The sequence below is a fragment of the Fringilla coelebs genome, assembly GCF_963513975.1.
Source record: "Fringilla coelebs genome assembly, chromosome: 4".
In the NCBI taxonomy this organism is placed as follows: domain Eukaryota; kingdom Metazoa; phylum Chordata; class Aves; order Passeriformes; family Fringillidae; genus Fringilla; species Fringilla coelebs.
This window is the reverse complement of record NC_140032.1, coordinates 41657774-41681879: the sequence shown is the minus strand read 5'-3', so window position 1 is coordinate 41681879 and position 24106 is coordinate 41657774. Positions and strand designations below refer to the sequence as shown.

General features: G+C 41.3%; 1 protein-coding gene across 1 annotated transcript in view; it reads left to right on the top strand.

The window, feature by feature from the left end:
- Positions 1-6913: 6913 nt before the first annotated feature.
- The window catches only part of GRIA2 (glutamate ionotropic receptor AMPA type subunit 2), a gene marked incomplete at its 5' end in the record, with an annotated part of 85827 nt that continues 68634 nt past the window's right edge, over positions 6914-24106 (top strand). Inside the window, 2 exons of the mRNA XM_084204489.1 lie at positions 6914-7001; positions 7340-7480. Of these exons, the coding sequence (XP_084060615.1) occupies positions 6914-7001; positions 7340-7480 (229 nt within the window). The remainder of the gene's footprint in view (positions 7002-7339; positions 7481-24106) is intronic.

The following is a 24106-nucleotide window of genomic DNA, read 5'->3' as shown; positions in this document are numbered from 1 at the left end:
AAAAATAAAAATTATGGATGTCAAACAGGTAAATGGTGAACCCAAAAGAAATTTTTATTGTGGAAAGATCATAATGATAAGGGTAGGAGAGCTGATGTTTCAAATCATAGAAATCCTTTTAATCTTACATCCTATTCCTGATGTGGTTTTTAAAGTATAGTGTAAAATGTCTGCAATGGGTAATTGGACAAAACAAATTTTTTATCTTTTGGATATTTCCTGAACAAAGCAATTATGATCTTGTCTCATGCAATTCTATCTATTCCTCCAAATTAATTTATTTTTAATGATGCTAAGTGCTTGCACTCCATAGTATAATTTCTGAAACAATTTGCCTCTTACCTATTTGTGTCATTAAATAAAGTATTTTAACGTTTGCTTGATGCTTCTTCTTTGATTGATTTTTAATGGAAAACATTAAACCGTTTGACTGATAGGTGTTTAAACTCTTACTCACTAGAACTTAAATTTTACTCTATTTTCCCAGTGACAGAAGCCCTGATAAAATTATAAAACTATTAAGTAAATAAAATGCACTGCAATAACATAATAATTTTTAAACAAAATCCTTATCATGAACATCTTTCTTTTTAAAAGAAGGTTTGTGAAGCTTTTTCGCTCTTAAAAGCAAAACTAAAAAGAAAAAAAAAATGTGGCTTAGCACAATGGGTTTATAAATGAATCTATGCCCTGATTCTTAGTTATGTGGGGGCACATTAATACTTGCTACACTGCCAGTTTGGTGTACAGCCATTGTGACTGTGACCAGTGGCAATGGGGCTAGTAGAACATGATGCCTCCGTGCCTTCTGATGCTGCTGTAAGGTTCTAAAGGGAAACATCCTTTCGAAGAAGAAAAACTGAGCTTTCTCCCTTGGTGACTGCAGTGAATTTTGTTCTCCTTTACTCTGGAGGGAGCAGCAAAGCAGCCTCTTTCTTTCATGCATCTCCCCACACTGACAGCTGGCCAAATTGTGTGTGCTCCACTGAGCAGCCTGGAACAGGGCTCTGCAGCTCCAAGGAGGTGACACACTGCCCTTTCCCCCTCCCCTGCTTTGGCCAGGACTGCCTTGGTCCCCAGCCCAAAAGCAGGATTAGCACTGGTGTAGTCATTGCAGCTTTCCTGCTTGTTCAAAAAGCACTTGGCCTCAAAGCCTTGTGCAGAGGATGTGAGCAAGGTCATACAGAAACCATTCCAGACAAGAAGGAGAGATTCAATTCTGCAACGTGGAATGTCATGAGAAGCTGTCTTCCCTAGATTAAGGAGTTTAGCAGTTAGTTCTGCTGTGGTAGGAAGCATCTTTGAAAAGCTGATGTGAACACTGCCCTGAATCCTGTGTAAAGTCATAAGGCAAATTATAGTGTTGATTAGCATGGAAAACCACTGTGAGAACTTCCATTCTCTAGGAGAGTTCAGTGTTCATAACTAATTTTACCTGTTGGGATACAAAAAGAAGTCAAGTCTCTGATGCTCATCGGCTTTGCAATAGGTTCAAATGAAAAAAAGGTCAGCTGATTTCTCCAAGTTTCTGGAGGTAAATATATATGGAGTAAGTATATATGTTATGAATAGTTTTTAAGTATAAATGAAACATTAAACCAAGAAGATGTCTTCTCCATGCTGAGAATGAGCATTACACAATCCATTTCCCATGGGCTGGTGTTTGTCCTGTGTCCTTGTTTGAAATTTTGTTTCTGCAAACTCACCACAATGACACAATCAGCTTCCTACAATACTCCTAAATTTAGGTGCAGAGCAATATGTGACCAAGTATGCACAGAGGTTTTACCATCACTGGCACGTGTTAGCTTTGGGTTTCAATCTGTTTGTGATTTGTAGCTCCAGAGCTGCTTCTCGGTATTATTGCTTGGGATTCTGAAGCTGTGGGATTACCCCAAGGTTCTGCGGGGGCTGAGGGAACAAGCACCTAGTTTTAACAGAAAAAAGGTCCAAGTCACAAGTTAGTAGAAATTACAGACTAACACTAAAAATGTACCCCAGATATGTCAATAGAGAGCAGACTGACTATAACATTCTTGGCAGCTCGTATTTGCCTTTTAACATTTTAGCATGTTGTTTATGAATGCAGGTAGGTGAGATGGAGAGGTGATTTGATGAGTACTGGGGATTTGACAAGTACCATACCTCAGCAGGAAACAGTCCACTGGTATATGAGATCTGATGGCTCCATCATCTCCAAAGGGCTTTTCATTCTGAATAACAAGGAATATATTTCTCACAGGTGACAGAAAAGATGCAAGGCTAAAGAGGAATTTCAGTGATTAGTAACTGACCTGAAATATGGGTGTAGAGTTGATACCTCAAATATAAATGCTGGCATGAAAAACGGAATAAGAACATGATGAGAATAAAAAACAACACTGAAGTCAAGCCTGGCATTGCTTGTGGAACAGATGGAGAAGGTGGTAGATGAAAAAAGAGAGGATCAAGGCTGGCCATTATAGTCTAAAGCAACAGTCCAACACATTTGAATTAGCTGTGCTCCACAGAGGGTATAGGGTAAAACATGAGGGTAAAAATCAAAATAACTGGACAGAAAAGGAGATCCTGATGGCAATACATTGGAAAACCAGATGGAAATCAGCCAGGAAAGGAGACGGCAAAAAAGAAGAAGTAGGCAAGAGAAAAATTAGGACAGAAATAAGAAATGTATCCCTTGGGTCCGGGACAAAGCCATGGAAGTTTTTTATACCACTGGAAGAAAAAGAAAGATATTTTGAGACAAGAATCAGGGATTTAGCATGCATAGCCAAATCTGAAGGTGTTCCTTTTATGTTTTTCCAGAGGCTTAATAATGTAATTTGCTATAATCTCAGTAGAAAAAATTGAAATAATCTATAGCAGATTTTCCACACACAGAGTTTATTTATCACATACTTAAGTGATTTTATTGGCAAAATAAATATAAAATTTCCCGCAAATAGAAAGACACAAGTAGCTCGAATAAAAAAAGTAAATCCCAAATTGCTATAAATTTCTCAAAACAGCTAACATGGTAACAAATTGCACTGTCACAGCACAGCAAAGGGAAGTGAAAGCTATATGGTTATTACCAATTATTTTACATCATTTGTGCCAGAAGGGTCATGATGTTGCTTTTTCTATCATCAAAATCATGTAATAGAAGGTAGGCTAAGCTACTCCTTAGAAGGTGTCCTCCCCGGGTGTGGGTGCTGTTAATGGGAACAGAACGTGTTTGCTAATCAGAACAGGAGGCAGAACAAGCATGAAAGATCAGGACATACTTTTTATTTTTAAAAAGACTCTTGAGATCCAGAGTGAACATATGGGACTGTGCTCTTCAAAATAGATTTAGAACTGTCATTTGTATTCCCTCTTTATTTACACTTACTGGTATTTGAAAAAGTTCTGCAGATTTCAAAAATCCAAAGACAATAATCCTTATTGAAGGGAAGTATTTATTGATCAGCCCTGGAATCAAAGGATTCATATGTTGGTACAGCATTTTTACATCCTAATAAATCTGCATGTTTTAGGATTTTTTGATAATGAAGAAATAGAAAATAGTTGGGAATATAAACCCCAAAAATTGATAGGATGAAACTCCAGAAGGTCTGCTATAATCATTTAGTCTGAGCTCTTGACAAGGGCCTTCTCAGAATTTAACATTTTTCAGCTAAGATTTTTAGAAACTAGTCTGGTTTTAACTGCGCATTTTGCAGGGCTGAGGATTTCATTACACTGCTCAGCATATGACTGCAAGGTCAATGATGCATTATTAAAACAGATAAATTTTATTTCTAATCTGAATTTGATCAATATCAGCATTGAACAACTCAGTTTTTTACTCCATCCCTCTCAAGTTTTTTATATTGTCTAAGTTACTTTCCTGAAGCATATACTCCATGTCATCAAGCCATTCCTGAACTATTTTTTGGAAAGTATATGGACTGATGGCTAAATGTTTCTAGGCACAAGGCAAAAATTTTCAGTTCTTCAGTCTTTTCCAAGTTTCCTTCTGCATCTCGTATTCAACTGATGAAACATATGAACATTTAGTTGAACTGCAGCCACTGTCTCAACCAGGATTGTGCCAGGATGAATTGCAGAGGAAATGTATTCCTGATAAATTATACTTCTGATTAGCACATATATCAGCTCTTTTCAACTTCCTCACCATCTTCTACCTTACATTCAGAATATCCATTAGACAATATTAAATTGTTAAAGCAAGTGTAGCCATGATTCTTTGCAGTAAGTAGCAAACCTCTCTTGGAGTTCTATGGAATCAAGATTAAGCTTTGGCTTTTCAGTGGTCTGACGTCTTATTATTTGGTATCTGGACTTCTGTCATCTGCTATTGTTTTCATTGTTACTGCACTGCTATGTTCCTTTCAACAAGTGATGGATGCTTATTATTAAAAGTCTCCCCACTGATGCTTTGTTCACATTCTGAACTAATGCATTTTCATATGAGCTCCTTTCATAGGTTCAGAAGAATGCATACAAGAATATAATCTTCTGTTTTTAAGAATACAATCTTTACTTATGCCTTGCAAGATTCTTTTCCCTTGAGAAAAAAGTATTGAATGTGATTCCCAGTAATGTAGTCTGATTTTCTCATGCACAGTGTTAATGAGTATATCTATTCTTAGTGCGTGATCATAAATTACTATCACCTATAAATTTCTTTTTTCTCCTTTGCCCAATTGCATCTTTTTAATTAGCATAGGATTGTTGTAAAAAATAGAGAGTTGAAGAAGACTTTTTTATTATCCACATTTTTGACTATTACTAAATTCTGATTGAACTGTTTCCTTGGTGATTGACTCGCCCAAGCTGTCCTTTTGTACTTACTCATATCAGTTGAAATCTTTTATTTTTCCTTGTCACACCAACAGTGGAATATGGACACATATAGTCTGACTATTATTTTCTACATGTTCTGATGTCATGATACAAATTTGGAGTAGTACATGCACATATGTACATGCTCACAATTCTGAAATGGAAAAATATGCATTAGAAAATCAGCAACCATTATTTCATTTTTACATGACTCAAATCCTTTTTATATTTTAGTTCATTATGCAGTTATAATGTATATTGGTAAATTTGATTTTTTTTGTTTTATTATAACATATTAAAATACAGAGATCGTTGAGATCTTTGCTTCATTTTAACCTCATTTTTTAAACGTAAGGGGATGCTTTAGATGTCAGTGAAAAAAAAACAAACAAAACATACAATTTATTTATACTTCTGTTAAAGATTGGCAGTTTTACACTGAAATATTTATTAAAAGTAAATGTCTGTACATCTCAATGTCCGGGATGCACTGGGGACGACCTGAATAGAAGCTTTCCCCTGACAGCTTCATCTGTTGATTCTCACAGTGATGCTGCCTGCCCCTTTCACAGAATTCAACAGCAGGTTTACCAGGCAGTGCAAAATGTGGCTTCTGGGAGACACCAGGCTGGGGGGAGAAAGTGAGGAAGGGCTGTAGCAACTCTGCATTCCACCCAGATAAGCCCATAGGGGCTTTATGCTCAGGTTGTTAAAGCTTGCTCTCTTTTTCAGGCTCATCTCATTTTGTGGGTGAGAGAGAGAAGATGAGACAAGTACAGAAAAAAGCTTGCACAGGATTTCCTGGTGAAATGACTCAAATGAAATAAAACTCATCATGAATTAGTAATGAGTAAAGGGACTAAAATTACCAACTTCCTATGTGTTCAGGATATGTACTTGTATTGACATCTGAATACCTGAAGCTTTGACACCCTCCTCCTGAAAAGGGAGAATTTAAAAACAAAATTAATAATAATAATAATAAAAACTAAAAGGAAGAAAAAAGGGGGTAGGTAATTATTTGCAGGATCGGTATCCTTTCCTATGTGGATATTTCCCAGCATTGTTAACTAAATATAAGTTAATAAAGAATATGCCAGAAAATTATTACTTAGTAGCAAATTCATTGTCATGGTCACAGGAATGCTGCACTGCCTTTTCTTCTATAAAATGTGTGTGTGTGTGTGTGTGGAGCACAGCAACAGACTTCGTGCCAAACTGAGAAATGTTAAATTTAGCTTGCAGTAAATAGCATGTCTAGCTAATACAGCTGGAACCCATCTTGGAAAGGGAAAAAAAAAAAAAAAGAAAAAAAAAATCCCCATTATGCATGAAAATGAAATATCCGAATAGCTTTAACTCTTCCCGCATATCAACTTCTGTGGTTTGGGTATAGCAGCTGAAACAAACCAAAATTTAAAAAATAATAAAATTGCTTTTCCGGTGTGTTTGTGAGGTGGGGAAGGCCGGTGAAATTAAATAATTAAATAAATAAATAAATAAATAAATAAAGGAACGAACGAATGCCCGAACGGATCACCGAAGGGCCGCTCTCCCCGAAGCGTGGCCGCTGTCCGCGGTGCTGGAGGCGGGCGGGCGGGCGCGCGGCGGGGCGGGGCGCGGCGCGCGGGGGGCGCGGCGGGCGCGCTCCCGCCGGGGCCGGTTCCGCGCAGGCGCCGCCGCCGCCGCCTCGCCGGGAGCGCCGCCCGCCCGTTGAGTGCGAGGAGCGCGGGCGAGCGCGTGCGAGGGCAGGGCAGGGCCGGGCCGGGCCGGGCGGCGGGAGCGCAGCGGGCACCGCCGGCACCCCCATCCCGCTCAGCGTCCCCATCCCGCTCAGCGCCGGAGCCGCCAGCAGCCGCAGCAGCAGCAGCAGCTCCTCGGACAGCGGCTTCTCCCGCGCCCGCCGCGGGGCTCTTCTCGTTCCTTCCCTCCCGTGGCTCGCTTGCTCCCTCCGGCCGCTCTCCCGGAGCGCACGGGATCTAATTTGCTGACGAGCGCGCTCCGCGGAGGAGGAGGAGGAGGAGGAAGAAGAAGAAGAAAGGGCTGTTTCCGTGGCTTTGTGGATGCTCTACTTTTCCTGGAAATGCAAAAGATTATGCATATTTCTGTCTTCCTGGCTCCTGTGTTGTGGGGACTGATCTGGGGGGTCAATTCTAACAGCATACAGATCGGTAGGTGCCCGCATTTGGGGGGACCCCGCTCTCCTCCCGGCGGATCTTCCGATCCCTCATCCCCGCCGCTGTCACTCGGGCATTCCTGTCATGTCGCCGCGCTCCCAGTCCCACCGCGGTGCCCGCCGGGCGCCGGCGAGGTCCCCTCGCCTTTTCCCCGGCCACAGCGCCCGGCCCCCGCGCCCCCCGACCCGGGACGGAGCCACGGCCGGGAGCGCTCCGGCAGCGGCGCCCTCCGGCACCCGCGCCCAGCCCAGCCCCGCGGCGGGCAGAGACCTGGCCCCGGCGCCGCTCCGCCGGTGCCCCCGCCCGCCTGACGCGTGTGTGTTTCCCTGCAGGGGGGCTGTTCCCGAGGGGCGCCGATCAGGAGTACAGCGCGTTTCGGGTAGGGATGGTTCAGTATTCCACCTCGGAGTTCAGGCTGACTCCCCACATCGACAACCTGGAGGTGGCCAACAGCTTCGCCGTCACCAACGCCTGTGAGTAGCGGGCGCTGCCAGCCTGCCGTGGCGGCGGGGGCGGGGCGGCTGCGAGCGGTGCGGCGGGGGTGTGTGTGGGTGTGTGTGTGTGCGGGGGTGTGCGGGGTACGTGTCTGTGTGCGTGTGCGCGGGGTACGGGTGTGTGCGGGGGTGTGTGCGGGGCGCGGTACCGGGGGGAGCCGCCCCGCCGCCGAGCAGGTGCGGGAGCGCCCGGCCCCGTGCGATGGGGACGCGGGGTCTCCGTGCGCCCCCGCAGCCCTCCGGGAGGTGTAAAATGGTTCCCGGCGGCTCCCCCCGCGCGTTATGTAAGGCTGCGCGGGCCCGGGGCTGCCCGCAGCGCTCCCCCGCCGCCCCAGGGTGCCCACGGGCTGCGGAGCACCTCGCTACTGGCGCGGGCAGAGCCGGGGCCCCCTCGGGCCAGCAGCCGAGGGGTGCGGAGCGGGCGGCGGGGGGCGATCAGCCATTTTACGCCGCGCGGTGCTGCGGGCTCCATCTCTCCATCTCTCCATCCATCTCTCCATCCATCTCTCCATCTCGCCCCCCGCACGCAGCGCTCGTGGGCGGCCGCGCTCGCCGCCCTCTCTGCCTCGCCGGGAGCCCGCCGCCCCCGCGGTTCTCCTGGCGGGGCCGTGCCCGGCTCCGCCCTCTGCTCGGCGGGGCCCGGCCGCACGCGTGCCGCGGGGCGCGGAGCACATGCGTTGCGGGGCGGGGCAGCGCGGCCGTGGTAGCGCGAAGAGAGGAGCCCCGGGCGGGCGGCGAGTCCCGCGGCGGTGCGCGCTCCTGCCTCCTGTCGCTCGGGCCGGCGGTGCCGTGTGACCCCGCGGAGCGGCGGGGCCGGCCCGGCGGAGCGCGCCCGTGCCGGGGTGGGAGCGGGCAGCCGCGGCCGGCGTTCCCAGGGCGCTGAGGCGTGCCCGCCTTGGCCGCGCTGCCCTCCCTGCCGCCCGTGCCCGGTGCCGGCCAACCGGAGGTCCCCGCAGCGGCGCGGGCTGCAGCGAGCGGGGAGCGCCGTCGGTGCCGTGCCGGCCGCTCCCGCCCAGCGCCGCGCTCGCCCCAGGCGTTCTCCCGTCCCTCCCGGGAAAAAGACGTAAAGGACACTGAATCTGGAGGTTAGCTGTCAGCGGGAGCCGTTTCCCTCCACTGGCGACCTTGTTTTAGTCACCCGACTCAGCTACCCCGTGCGGTGGTGCTGAAGAGGGGCGGCTTGGCACAGACGCTGGGATAGGTGGTGCAAGAGCTCAACGCAAGGAGCTTTCAGTGGTAGGTGGGAGGGTAGGAGGATATAGCATCCGTAGCTGAAGGCAAAAAAGGTCAGAGCATGTAATCAGCCACAGTAGTGCTAAATTGTTGATCTTTGCAAACTGCTTGGATAGTTCTTCCTTTCTTAGATAATGGGGGTTTGTGTCAACCAGAACCGCACGTGGTCAGTATTTGCAGATGATGTTTCTTGGACTGTTGATGAAGTAAGTGTAGCAGTTACATGGCATTCTGCAAAAATGTGGCAATGTGTTTCTCAAATCTGTGAAGTTAACAAAACCCTGAAAACATGCTTTGCAAAACACCAGATATTTCCTAGTAGCAGTAGAGACGAGCATAGTCACCTTGTCTTTGAGAAACTAAAGGTTATATATTTTTCTCCGAGATCCTCAAGTGCTTTTGACCAGCATTTCTGTGCGTGTATTAGCCTTGTTCTTGTCTCTTGTGGAGAACTTCTACAATACTCAGATACTATGTGTAGGCTGTAGACTGCAGTGGTGGTCTTTGAGGCTTCCAACAGAAGGGAGATGGATGCTATTCATGTCTTGGATTTTCCTTTGTCTGAACATTGTCCCATGCTTCAGTTTTCAAGCAGTTTGAAGAGCTCCAAATTAAGACATGAAAATATACCTCTTTTTTCATCACCTCAGTTACTACTGATGTTGTAGTCAAGTTATCTTGTGCATTGGATTTAATTGACTAGTGAAGCATGTGCTAAAAATATGTACAGTATCCCCTCAATTACCTGCCCAAAAGGGTTTGATTGAAGAACAAGGAGTTCCGAAGACAGGTATTTGGCTTGCAAGAAGTAGAATTTAGGAGCTGATTGCAGAGCACTGCATGCAAAATGGTTGAGAAGAATCCATCTCTTTTTGTCCCCTCTGTGCTTGTCCTCATTTGAAATAGTGAACATTCTACATTCTGTTAGGGTTTTTTTGGGGGTGGGGGGGGTGTTGTTTTTGGCTTTTTTTTATTTCTGGAATAATGTTCAAAGAACTTGTGCCCCTAACCACCAGTATGAAGCAATGCAGGTGTAAAAGAAAGTCACAGAAATGTAGGATTCTATGAACCTGAAAATGCTTCAGTATTTACCCAGATGTTTCACTCCAACAGGGCAATTGTCCTGCACAGAAATGTAGTGGCAGATTTATACCATAATAGAAATTATGACCTTTTTCTGCCCTAAACTGGCCACCCAAATATTTTGGCTCTTGATTTAAGCCCCTGAGCCAGCTGTGTTTCAGGCTGCAGAAGCTGAAGCTCTGGCTGGTGTGGCAGAGGTGGGCTGCAGCCCTGCCCGCTGATCCTGACCTGGCACCTGGCAGGTGGCAGCTGGCTGCACCAGTGGTCCCCTGTGCCACCCCACCGGGGCTCAGCCTGCTTCCCTCCCACCCTGGTAGCCTCAGGGAAACAGCACACTGCTCCATCTGCTTTAAAAACAAACAAGCAAACAAAAAGCCCACTGCAAAAATATGTAAAAGTCTTCAAACTCATTTTCGGTGCTTGCTCGGAGTTTGTTGATGGAGCAGATGGTTTTTAGATGAAGCAGTGTTGCTGGTACTACTTTGAAATTAGACTCCTAAACTTCAGAGAGGAGGCGATGGTTTAGTACCCCTGAGTAATGTTCCAAGCAGTGATACTACTCAGTCATTTAAAGGTGGGGAAAAAATGGGTGCAGAAGTGGAGTGGACACTCTGTGAGTAGGTAGCCTTAACTCATGTAATGACTTGCACTTCAGTGGGAATTTCACTTCAACACCAAGAGATCGTGTCATGATGAATATGTTGCATGACAGCACATTGGGCCCCAATTCTACTGATTTTGACCCAGGTGGACAAGCCACTTTCATATAACCTGGGAAAGGAACCCAACTCAATTATGTTCAAAAAGCAGCCATAAAAATAGTCACTTTAGTTTGTTGGACTGTTGCATCTCTGCAAGCTGTGTTGGCAGGTCAGTGGGAGTAGCTGTTGGAATCTAATTGCAGTTTGACACTTAGTAAGTCAGCATCACTAGGAAGCCTGGTGGTTTAGACTGAGAGGTGGTGCGTGTTTTTTTCAGGGTAATGGCACAATTAAGAGCAGTGTTTCCTGCCATGACTGCAGTTGTAGCTTTGAAGAGAAATGGGCCGGGCTTAGCACTGTGTGAGATTTCTTGGTTCATTCCAACAGAACCTCCTTGGCTCTGTTTGTTTGGTTTAACAGCTGGAGCAAAGGTACAGCATGGGAGGCGATTCACGGGGCAGAATGGAACATATCCAAGCCACTGGAACATATCCAGACCACTGGACTTCATTGTCCTTCAGCACAGTGTAATTGAGTCCAGTGTAATTGAAGGAGTGTTGACCATCAGTGATACCAGATTTCTTAAAAGCTTTTAATTCTGTCAGAACATGGAAGAAGAAAAGCGATGAAGATGAAATCCTTTCCTCTTAAATCTGCCTACCAACAACTTCAGGGGTAGTTGTATTGTGTTCTCACATTATTTTAGAATTGAGAGGATATTGGGGTCACTTAAAGAGAGGTTTCTTATGGAGTACTGTAGAACTGCCATAACGATAACAAGTTTTTTGTATGGTAGTTTGAGCACAGAGGTTGTATATGTACAATCTTGGATGTTTAATCCTGCTGGCTAAAGAGTCAGTGTTGAGCTTTGCTGTTTTAAATCAAGTCTTACAGCTCTGCAGGGATCGCTGCACCATGACATTGTGACAAGGGGATGCTGATTCATGCATAAACCTTAGATCCTTTCATTATATCTTCAACCAGCAGCTTTGAAAACCTATGAATATCTGGCATGTTGCAACTTGAGAGTCATGGCAAAGGTTTCCTCAACCATTTTGGAATATAATGCTATAGCTTTCATTCTTAAAGAAATAGCATTGAGCATAATGCTGACAAAATGCTTAAAGAATAAGCAAGAATAAATATCTTTATTGGGAAGGATGGAAAAAATTTAGATAAGTTTATTCAAATTAAAATTACTGTGGACCAAGCCTAAATGTATTTCACAATAAATTATTAGAACTGATTTTAAGGAAAGGAGGAATTTATTAGCTGCCTGTGCTTCAGTTCATTTGTATTCTTGGTCCTTCTCATTTCCTTTTCACTATAAGACATTTCTCAGGCTCAGTGAGCAGATGTGAAATAGGTTTTGTGCCTCCTTGTAATTAAAATGGTGAGGATCAGATGAGTTTCTGCAGTAAAATGATACAATAAAACCAGGATGTAGCCTCCTGTGATTTTTCTTCTCTCAAAACATTTCTCCTCTGGAAATTGATCTCTGTAGCAAACTTTAAACATTCTTCTACTCCCGAGAGTTCTTCATAAAGAAACCTGGGATATTTATTGTGTGTCAGAGCTGTCCCTGCTGTGCATCTTTGTGCCTGGCTCACAGACCATTTTCACACATGCCCAGGACCCAGAGTGTGGGCAGGTCCAAACCCAACACTTTTCTCTTGCCTGCTTGACTTTCCAAATTCATATTATGTGATTATGGAAATGATTTTGTCCATAATATCTGAAAAATTTTACCATGCAGTTTTGAATACAGTACAAATATATATTTTGCTCCTACAAATCTGAAAGTGAGTTATATTTAATAGTAGTTTGTGAGTAGTTTGGCAATCAAGCCTAAATATGCCAATCAAGCTGGCAAATGAACCAATGTTATCAGTCAATCTCTTCAATACATGTGTTTATATGTAATTTTATTCATATATAATATATGAAAATGTATTAAATTTTTTTCTGTTTATGCTAATGAAAGTTTAAATTTACACTGACTTCAATGTGATTGACTGCACATAGTTGGGGATGTACTTAACTCCTTGTGTACATAACACTTCCTTCACTATCCTGTATGTGTTATGCACCCAAGCCCAGCACCACTGCACTGAGAGATGCTGTTACTGCTGGTTTCATCAGTTCTTTTCTTCAAGCTTCTCCTGATTAAAATACTTTTGAGAATCAAGGCATATTTAACAGATAAATAATTCCTTTTGAACACTCAGTAATTACTAGGAAAATATATAATACCTGGGAATGTATTCGTTTGAAAATGAATTAAACAGATAAAGATTATTCTATTTTCATTATTTTGAAAATTCATATGGCATAATTTATCAGGCATCTTCTATTAAATTATTATTCATATGGCATAATTTATCAGGCATCTTCTATTAAATTATTAAAAACTGTTTTCTTAAGGAAGATATAATTTTAACTTATTAATTGAAATTAAAACCCTAAATGCTGATGGGACTAATTTTCAGGAAACTACAAAGAGGACTGAACCCACAGTAAACATAAATGTGTATATGTACATATATAGATAGATATGCATGTGTGTATACACACATGCATATATGTGAGGGTATACAAATATATATTTAAAAGAGTGAACAGCAGTTTGTTTTGGATGTCAGATAAATCAAAAGCAGAACATTAGGTAAACTCCACAATTCATTTTCTGAAGAGGATTATCTGAGACCACTTACTAGTGAGCTAATTCATCTCTTTAAATCATGTTCTTGTGCCTGTGAGCCAGGTGAATTAAAATTTTTTTACAGTGAAGGCTCATGCCCATATTCTGGAAACAGTGTTACTACAGCTCAAGCCAAGGAATGTCACGTCAGACTGAAACTAACACTGAAAACATACCCAAGTCGGTGAAAAATGCAGTTGCATTGATCAGACTCTCTCTGTATGTATATGTGAATGGGTTTTTTATCTGACAGCTAACTGAAATTTCTATTTCTGAAATGAACAAGAGATATGTCCCGTTATTTTTTAACTGATCATTACATTTATCAGAACATGAATACAGTGGCATCTGCTTTTAGAAGACTGTGGACAAGGGAATAATTCCTTTTGCCAAGTAGGTTTCTAAAAAGGCATAGGGCAGAGATCTGTGTGTTTTTATACAAAATATATAGGTTTGTGGAGCATCATTGTTATTTTGTCTTGGAACCTTAATGTTTTCCTTTGGTAAGTTCATAAAAAGAATTTGCATTGACTGCAAATGCATATAAAGTGTAACCTTGTTAAAACTGAAAAAAGAGCTTTTATTTAAATTAGTAAATAATTTCAATAATGAGTTTTATATGGATGAGCAATGAGGAGTGAATAAATTCATCAGATAAACATAGTGAAGGCATACTGTGAACCAGCTCAACAATAAGGAGTACAAGCAGGTTTTAAATAACCACATGTTGAACAAATTCATACTGAACCTTCCAAAATCAATAACTGTGCTTAAAATACGGCTGTTGTCTTTAATTTGGGTGCACTTCCACAGTGCTATAGATGTCTTTTGAAATACTGGGTTTTTTTCTTTATCTATCTGTATATAGAACCACAGAACAACTTTTAATTTCTAATGCAGTGCTGCTCTGCCTCCTTGCTTAACAATTATTCCACCACAGATCTTTGATTTTTTTTTTTTCTTTTTTTAATGGTTTGTAAGAAAAGTTCTCAATCAGTCAGTTTATGGGGAGTTTACCCTTTCCCTCCACCAAAGTCCCCATTTGGGCAATGAATATACAGAGTTAACATTTCCATCCTGAACCATTTAATGTACCTGATAGATTTTCCAATGGCTAGTCACATTATGAAAATGTGAAAACAAATTTAAAAGACAGAGATATTCACAGGGATTCTACAGCAAGGTGTGGTTCAGCTCCAGCTATTACTATCTCCCACCACCTGCTCCCAAACCTGACAAATTATTGGGATTTTTTTGAGGGTTTAAATGTTATGTGCAGTTCAACTAAAGGGGACAGACTCAAGCTAAAGAAATGTCTTATTTCAACTCTAATCTACTGTTTTATTTCATATCAGAGGAAAAATATTCAGATCTGTATTAATTCTTGTATCAGTGTGGTTGATTTGTGTATTTGGGATGCTGGCTCTGTAATTGAATTGCCAGTTACTTCAGTTAGTCCATGAACAACTTACTGGGCTTTATTGCACATGGAAATAGCATCTTCATTGCTTAACTACAGAAGATAAGTGTGTTTGCATTTCACTGTTGAGAAAAAAAAAAATTGAGTATTTTGCCATTTGTGTTTTAAAATGGGCATATTTTTCCCCAAGGATTCTTCCAGTGAACAAGAGTAGGGCAAAATTCTGTAAAACATTCAAATGCCCTGACTCATAAATGCGTAGTCATACAACTGCTAGAAGAGTTTCAAAGCTCAATAAGGAACAGAGGCTGATTTTATAAAATGTTCAAAATAGGTATTTGAACTATATTATATTACCTATTCAGTTTAATATCTCAAGTTTAGTAATATTGGAAAAATATTGGAAAAATATTGGAAAAAACCATCATTGATTTAATTTTGCATTTTTTCAAGCTGCTGTGGTTAAGGCTGTAATGCCACTGTAATTTCTCCTCAGTATAAAAGAGTTTAGAAGTTTGCAAACATGGCTTGGGCTGGGAAAAATGCCTGTTTATTACAAATGGTGTGAACTGAATCTCTTTCACACACTTTGAGGATAACAAACAACAGATTGTTTCTAAGCACATGGTGTGATAGAAAATTTAAATAGCAACCTGACAGGTAATGCAGAGATTTTTCTCATTATCCTGATGGGGAAGACTGTTTTTGGGGCTCGTGTCAGCAACAGGGAGAGAGAGCTCAGCAGGACAGCTTTGCACCTGCTTTGCAGCATGGAGAAGGGATTTGTTTTCTTTGCTTTTCTGCCTTTTATGAATGTATTTGGAAGTTATAGAACTCTAGTTTAGATCCATAAAATTAAAATGCTAATATGCTTTACCATTCCATGTAATGTGGATCTAAATTATTTGAATGTGTTGTATTTCCTTGAATATGTGTAAACTGTCTCAGAATGTCTGCAAATGTATGCTGATGAAATAGACTGTACGGCTCTGAACAAGTCAGATTAATTTGTTAATAATCTCATAAATCTATGAAATTGAGTTGTTGAGGGGTAGTTTGCTCAGAGTGTATCTTCCTGATTCTAGTTATGAGGGTTTTTTTGACAAAATGTCTTCCAAGCCAAAATGCTGATTTATATATTTTTTTATTTTCCCCTCTATGAAAGTCGCAAATTCCATTAGGCTGTGCTATTAGAATCTCAGAGGGGGTTCTTTGTACAAATGTGAGTTCTGGCAAGCAGCAGAATGTTCCTGCGTGACTGTACCTTGGGCAGAGACCTACTGATATTTGGGAGTTTATTCCAGCCGTCAGATTTGTAAAGCAGGGTGAATCATTTGCATGGTTAGTGCACACCAGGCACGTGTTTGAGTGAGCTGCACCAATGCTACTTACAGCAAGAGTAGAACTGATCCACAGTGCAGTTACAGGGAGTGGTTAGCAGAACCATAGAGGATGTAACTTACTTATTTTATTTCTTTTGTTCATGTCAGGCAGAATTTTAGACCTTTGTCACTTATTTTCAAGTTGAATGCCCTTAGCACTTGTTTGGATGTCAGAATCCCTCACTGTCTCCTCTTCATTTTTCCTGCCTCAATTAATTTTTTGTTAAAAAAACCTTATTAATCCTAAATTTTTCCTGATTCAGGAAGGAGAAAGTAACTTTGAGCTTTTGGAAGCAGGAAGAAAATTTCTTGCCCTTTGTTGTTATGATGAAGCATAGAGGAAAAAACCCTGTCAAGAAAATTCAGTTATAATAATTTAAACAATTGCTCAACCAACAAATATTAATGGGCCAGACTTACACACAGCTTTAAACTTTTGAAGCCATTTTAACTGAACAGTTGGAAATTCAATCATATAATTTTATTATATCGAAGGACTAGGTGGATTTGAGGGATCAAGAAGATGAGAATATGAGTCACTATATATTATATATTGCCATATAAGTGGGGTTTTAATTTCACTCACAGCTTTACATCTGCTTCATCTGAGGGTGCTTTCATTTGGTGAGAGTGGAACATGCTGAAATTCTGCAGAGTCGTAACTGAAAAGTTATTCAGTGCTTTTACCCACTAATAGGATTTGTTGATGTATTCAGTTACCTGATCCAGTGATCTGGAGTCCAGACCAATAAGACCAGGCAGGCTATTTTCACCCAACCAAATGAATGCTCAAGCTTCTGCTAATGGTCATAGAAACACAACCAAATGAAAAAAAAAATTATTTCCTTACTTTTTCTGTGTAAATGTGGAAGGTGGATTTGGTTCTTTTGTATATGAAAAGAGACTGGGATGAAACAATCCCTAAAAAGGGCGATAATGTTTGAGCACCTCTCTGACCTACGCAACATTGTTTGCAAACAGAAAGTTTGCAAAACTTTCTCTTTGCAAAAAATGTTTTACAACTGTGTTCATGTAAGACCCCTTGTTTGTTTGGTTATTTGATTGGGGGTTCTTACTTATTTTACGCTTTCCTTAAGTTCTTTGTCAGGTTTCAATATGGAAATCTAATTTAGCAAAATTTTTAGACTGCTTCAACTCAGTTTAAGTATGTAAATAGAAACTGCTAGCTAAAAATGGAAGAGTTTGGCCTATGCTTCTGCTTCTGTAGGTGATGGGAAAAAACATATTGAACATATTGCTTACTCCTCTTTTTTTTTGCATTTGATCTTGGATATTATTATTTAATGAAATCTGTGCATAAATTTGAAATTTTAATTTTCTCTTAACTCCTTTTTTTATTTGTAGTGAAGTGTGTTTTGCCTTGACTGTGTAAAACCAGGTAGCATACTTCTGCTGTAGAAATAAGCAAGCATCTATGCGCTGCAAATACTGATTTTGTTAGTGAGTGGAGCACTTAATATTTCTTTGAGCTTATCTCCTTACTTCTATTTCAATATGATAAAACCAGAATACATTCTTGAAGGTGTCCATTTGTGGAGGACACTTCTAATTCACCTGCAGTTAAAATTCCTCCAGACCCAGTTTGTGATGTTCATGCTGTGTTGTGTGACCTCAAGGGGCAGCTCCAGACAATGGGAGTGTCCAGTGTTCAGTGGCACATCTGGCAGCCTACAAAGGTCCTTCAGGTACTCCAGTGTTTGAAATGGTGCTTGGAACATGTCCCTTGTAACATCAGTAATTTCCTCAGTTTCATAGGAAAAGAGCAAGTCTGTAAACACCCAAATAGCTTTTAGGAACTCTGACACTTTTGTAAGTACAGCTGCAATTAGTTGGTTTTTGTAGAGGAAAGCGCAGATCATATTAAGTCATGACTTTGACATTCCAGATAAACACAGATTCCAGGATGGTACGTGCCTGTTCCAACACTCTGAAGGACCTCCAGCATTGTTACATCTAGTTTTGCTCTTCTGGGTAGGCAAAAAAGATTACTTCAAGATTTTTGTTTGCCTTTCTGTATGGAAGTGTTTCTGGCTTCCTGCTGAACCCGTGAATACAGTGGTTCTGTCAGTGTTGTGACTTCTAGCATTATTTTTTATTTCTGGTACACAGAATCCTGGTTTCCTGTGCCAGTGTTTCTGGATTTATCCTGTATTCCAGAAACTTGCAGTGTGCAATTTTTGCTCTAATTCATTGTTACAGGACATCTTGAGGTGTGTATGTTGCGATACATAGGAGCCATTTTAAAAACTAAGTATCAACTGCCTTAAAAAACAAACGTGTGAGAAAAAATGGTCACTTGGCTTGTTCTTCTCTTCATATTGGTGATGAATTCAACAATGTAGATTTATTAATTCTGAAGTTTTTTTTATCGCTTCTTTTGGTTTTTTTGGTGGGGTTTTTCCTTCTTCTGTCTTTATAGCGCTTAAAACAATTGTCCAAAACTATTGTTGCTTCTACTGAATTATTAAAAAGACTGAAAATAATTGTGCTAATTATTTAACTGTGACACATTGGTGGTTTCATAGCAAGATATTTGTGCTTTCAAATTTGCCTTATTTAGTAAATGTCCTTTGAAACTTCCCGAGGAAGCTAGCAATGTTCACATGGTTAACTTAGTCATATCACTGCAGATTGCTTAGCAACTTCTGGTTTGTGCACTGCAGTTGAACTATATTTGCTTTTGATCTAATTTTTTCCCCTTCAAGAAAAATTCTGCCTTATTTTTCTGTAGGGTTCTTTTTTCCTTCTTTCATTTTTTCCAACTAGCTAAATGTACCAAGAGTAGCTTTTTCAGGAGCCCTAGTCCATCTCATTAGGGTTGTCTTCTGATTTCAAGGTTTGATTTCAAGAACTCCCTGCTCAGTGACTGATTCTACTTAGAAAACAGATCCATTGGGTGAGAGATGTAAAGTGGGTTTTTTATTTGTTTTTCTGATTGCTTGAAGTTTTAGAACTTAAGACATCTCATCTTGTTACAAAGCAGTTTTTTTAGCTGTGTGTGAGAGATCAAAGGGGAGACTGTAACTTGACAGGCCAGGGAGAGGTGTGCCTCGTTAGTTGGTATGCTGGAGGAAAGTTTTGACCAAAAAAATCTCATACTGTTCAGATTTGTCCTATACATCCTTCCAGATTTGTCCTATACATCCTTCCCCTTCCATGGGACAGATGTGTGCATTCCAATTTATGTTGCTTTTGGGGTTTCTGTTAATTTCTCATTGTGTAATCCTTGGAGGTTTTACATACATTTGATGAGTCCTTACTAGCTGTGGGGAATGTCTGGTTCTCTTCCATAGAGTGCCAGGACTGACCAGTTCCCCAGGTGGTTTGGAAACTGTGGGGTGTGACACTGTCGTGGTACACACGTCAAAGTGGGAACATTCAGGAGTCCAGGTATGGCTCAAAGGTGGAGGCATCTGTGTCACCCAGCCTCAGGCGTGTCAATCAGTTGCCTCTCAGTGAAATGGCACTAGCACCTACAGGAACAGACATCAAGTCAGCCTAAGTGACAGAAAGCTCCTGTTTAGAAGCTTCCAATTGAAAGGGTCAAAGTTGAATCTGCTCTTCCCTCCTCTGCGGTGACCAACTGCAGGAGGTGGCTTTGCTGAGCAGAAGGAGGTGGCATGGCTGAGCAGAAGGAGGTGGCATTGCTGAGCAGAAGGAGGTGGCATTGCTGAGCAGAAGGAGGTGGCATTGCTGAGCAGAAGGAGGTGGCATTGCTGAGCAGAAGGAGGTGGCATTGCTGAGCAGAAGGAGGTGGCATTGCTGAGCAGAAGGAGGTGGCATTGCTGGGCAGAAGGAGTTGGCATTGCTGAGCAGAAGGAGGTGGCCTTGCTGAGCAGAAGCTGCTTTCTGAGCTATAATGGGTGGAAGCACTCTGGTTGTAATGGTGCTTTAGGGGCTGTGCTGATCTGCCACCTTGAAGATGGAGCAGTCCAAGGGTGGAGAAACAAGTGGGAGAGTCTGGGAGCTCAGAGGGTGGTAGAGAAGAGGAGCTGATTTTTTGCCTTACCTTTGGAACAAGTTTGGGCCAGGGTTAGGAGGGCATTTTCAAACCCATGAAAAGACAAGCAGTTACACAGTCAAGTCTCCTTTTCTCTGGGATGTACTAACCTTAGGGTTTCTCATTAGATTGAAGTGCTTCATCTGAATTTGCCCTAGTAGACCTGTAGTTTTGAACCTGATATTGTAGCAGAAAATATGGGTTGTTGCCTCCCTTAGGAGGAATTAGAATGTAGTTTGTTTTTTTTTTTAATTAGTGTTCTGTATTATGCTGGAGGTACAGTTGGTAAGATCTGCTGGGTATTTTAGGTGGCTGTTAAGGCTGTTTTTTAAGTTTCACTGGCTATGTCCAACACAGTTCTTGCTATTCCCATGGGTCTAGTCACTTGTTTCTAGATTACATTCAAGGTAGGAAGTTGAATCTCTAGAGGTCTGCATGTGTTTAGTTCTGGCTATGTGAGTAAAGGTTTCTTCTTGTTTAGCTGTCAGGACAGCTGCATTTATGGACACTTAAGATAACAGGCACTAGATTTAAAGATTAGAAACCTGTTGACAGGATGTTTTCTCTGTTGGATGCTGAACTCTCAATATGCTTTTCATGATGTGTCAGACAGTCTGTTTTATCCAAAATATTTGCTGAAGGAGCTTGTCAAAAAATGAGAAAATGAATTATATTTTTGAATTTCATTTTCCTTTTGGACATCAGGTAAATAAGATAACCTTGTTTTCTCCTATGTAATCTTCATGCAGGGAATCCTTAATTCATATCATGGTTCATTTCTCTGAAAGAGTAGGAAATAGCAGTAAAGTACTCGGATTTTTTTGCCCTCCCCTTTTCTGGATTACCAAGCACAAAGAATGGAAGTTCAAATTAGGGTTAAGTTTATAAGAAAAATACATTCCTATTGCCCTTTAGAGGCACATAATATGTGTTATATACTATGCCTATTTTTCATTTCCTGTAAAAACAGGAAGCAACATTTCAAGGAAAAACATGCTTACAAACAAAACAGTCCTGTCAAGGTCTGAATTATTCATACATAGGATGAAAAGTGAGTGATTTAAACCTGCAAGTCTGAATAAGAGCATGAATCACTGTAGTGCTATGCTGTTAAATAGCAAACGAGGGTATCAAAAGATAAATGAACAGAGCAGCCTTGTTCTGGTGTGCCCATACCTTTTTACAGGCAATGAAATAACAAGGATCACAAAATATTATGCAGCCCTCAGGAATAGGTTTACTAGATTTTTCTTCAAAATCTCTATTCAGCTGATGTAACTTGCTCTGACAGCTACTACAGGGCTGAATCCTGAGAGGTCCAGTGTACCTGAGCATGCCAGCAGTAGTTATCTGTGATTCACAGGACTGGTGCTAGCCTTCCCCTGCATCTGACTGTGCTTCATCCCCTCTGTTGCTCACCCAGGTAAGTATGAAAAACAAAATATGTGGAAAATATCTGGCTTTTTAAATTAAGAGTGAACATTATACAGAGTTCACACGGGGCTGAATTAAACAGGGAGTTTCCTATGACCAAATTACTATAGCTGATGTCAGGTAGAGGCTGTAGCTCTAAATCTCAACTGGCTCTCAGCACACACAACCATTGTGCCTTCTGTGTGTCTGGATTTCCTTCCCACACAGAATGGTGTTTCTGAAGGGACAGTCCGTGCTCTGCCACCCACCCAAATGTCAAAAAGAACTCTTGTCCAGACCAGAGGTGCTCTGCAGGGCTCCTGAACACAGGAGTCGAACACAGGTACTCAAAATTGAATAGAACGCACAGTCCTTAGCAAAAGCATACCATTTACTTAGGTAGCAGTGCTAGCAGCTCTGAGTGATTAATTTGGAATACATCAACTGCTTGGCCTTAAGAAACTATGAATAGTAGAAAAATATAGGAATTCTGACAATTTTCCAGATGGAAATTCAGTTGAACCAATGCTTGTTCTTCAAGGGAAATATTCCTCTGCAGGTTATTTGAAAACATGATGTAAGAGAAATGTTGTTGAACAGAACAGTCTAGAGTGAAAGTCTGCATATGCACCTCTCCCTGTCCCTAAAATTATTCCTCCTGAGGAATATCTTTGAATCTTAAGCCATGTATCTTCCCTCATAGTGAATGTCATGGAGTTTTTCTATTTTTGAGAAATAGTTGCTTTAAATTGCATCTAGTTCTAATTCATAGTAAGCTGTATTTACATTTTTTTAAAGGAATAATTTCAATTAAATCATCAACATTATGGTTGAGTTTTCTGATAAAATGGCAGGTAGCAGGTAATGATTCCTCTAAAATATCACCTTGATGGTATTTCTTTCAAGCTTTTAAATTATTTTCACAAACTTTTTAACACCAAGTGAAACAAACCAAGCCAAAATGTCTCTCTCCAGGAAATATATCAGTGTATACCATCCTGAGGTGATGATAATCTGCCACATTTTAAGATTCAATCAACACATAGAGCAAAGAGTGGCTTTTTTGTTCACCCTTTCTGCATGGTTGAGAAAATGTGCACAAGAAGGATTTTTTTTTCAGTGACAATTCAAGCTCATAATGCAGTGGTTTGGGTTTTTTTAATTTCTAATTTCGTGTTTTGAAATTTGGGATGATAGTCATTTATCAGAACGATAACCTATAGTCATTTTGTGAGTGAAAATTACATTGTAACAGAAGAGAGAGAAGAGACCTCTTTTTCTTGCTGCCATGACCTTAGACTTCCTTCTTGTAGGCAGAAGTTGCGAGCGCTTGAGTTAAAAGTAGGGAGATGTGTCAAATTAATAAATGTGATGTATATTGTGAAGGGATTGAGGAGATTTATTTTAACTCTTGATGTCGTGTTTTTGGAGTCCTTCAAAATATAAGGTTTTTGTAAAAGTGCAAGAAGAAACAAACAATTCAGCTTTGTGAAGCCATTTTTCAATGGCATATAAAAGAATATTTGTTACAAAGGAATATGTCATTGTGATTATCTGCTTAGCATGAGTTATTTCAACTTTAAATAAACTTTCTGAGGATTTATTTTGCAACTTGCAAATACTCTGACTTCTGGTAATGCCCTATAACTTGCTGTCATCTGGGGGGCTTACATCCTTAGTTGCCAGCTGTACCAGCATTCCAGCTTTGGATCTATGCCAGTTAGCCACAGGCAATGCCCAGGTGTGGTTTAGGAAAAGTGGAGTCCAGGACCTGTTTGCAGTAGGAAATTGGATTTGGCCACCATGTTTCTAAGGGAAGGGGGAATGGCTGTTGGGATGGAAGTTTCCCAGCCAGAGGCAGTGGGGATAGGGAATGCATAGGAGCTCATCTTGTTTGCTGCATCACTCTTGTATTCACTATTTTGGGACATCACAGCATGTTGTAGGTGACTTCCAATCTGCTTTATGTCCTGCTCCTGTGATTTTCTGGATTGTCCAGATCCCCCCAGTAGAAGAGATGATCTGTCAGACGTCCATCACAGGCTGGAGTGAATGGGGCATGTGTTAGGAGTGCATCAGTTTGAAATTCTTCTTTGCATAGGAGGACCAGAGGGGAAAGCCTTGTCAGAGTGACAGAATTAAGGACAGGCTTGAGTTCACACCAGTGTTCCAGATTTCCTGCCTTCCACTCCAGGAATTCTGATACAGAGAGCTGTCAGAACTTTTTTGCCTTTCTCCTTGTATGACTTAGCCTTTGCTCTGGAATATTTGATAATATGAGCCAATATGCTCCTTCATGAATGCTTTTGGTACTGCAAAAGATGACTTCTTTTGTGCAAAAGAATATGTAAAACATAAAGCAAATATTACTGACTTGCTTTACATTTAGCTTAATGGAAGGAAATCTCCAGAGAAAGGTGTAACATTGCTTTCCTAGTAATGTACTAAAATCTGTTACTCAGGTTGCAATGGTCTGTGGTTTCATGTTGCATTAATTCTCAGGTTTGCTAGTTTGTAAAAAAATTGACTAAAATGAAGAAGAAAAAATATGCAGTTGCTGGGCTATCAAGAAAATTCCATGCGCTTTTCTGACAAAATATTCTGAATGTACTGTGGTGTATCCTTCAGGGAAAGTGGGTGCAGTTTTTCCT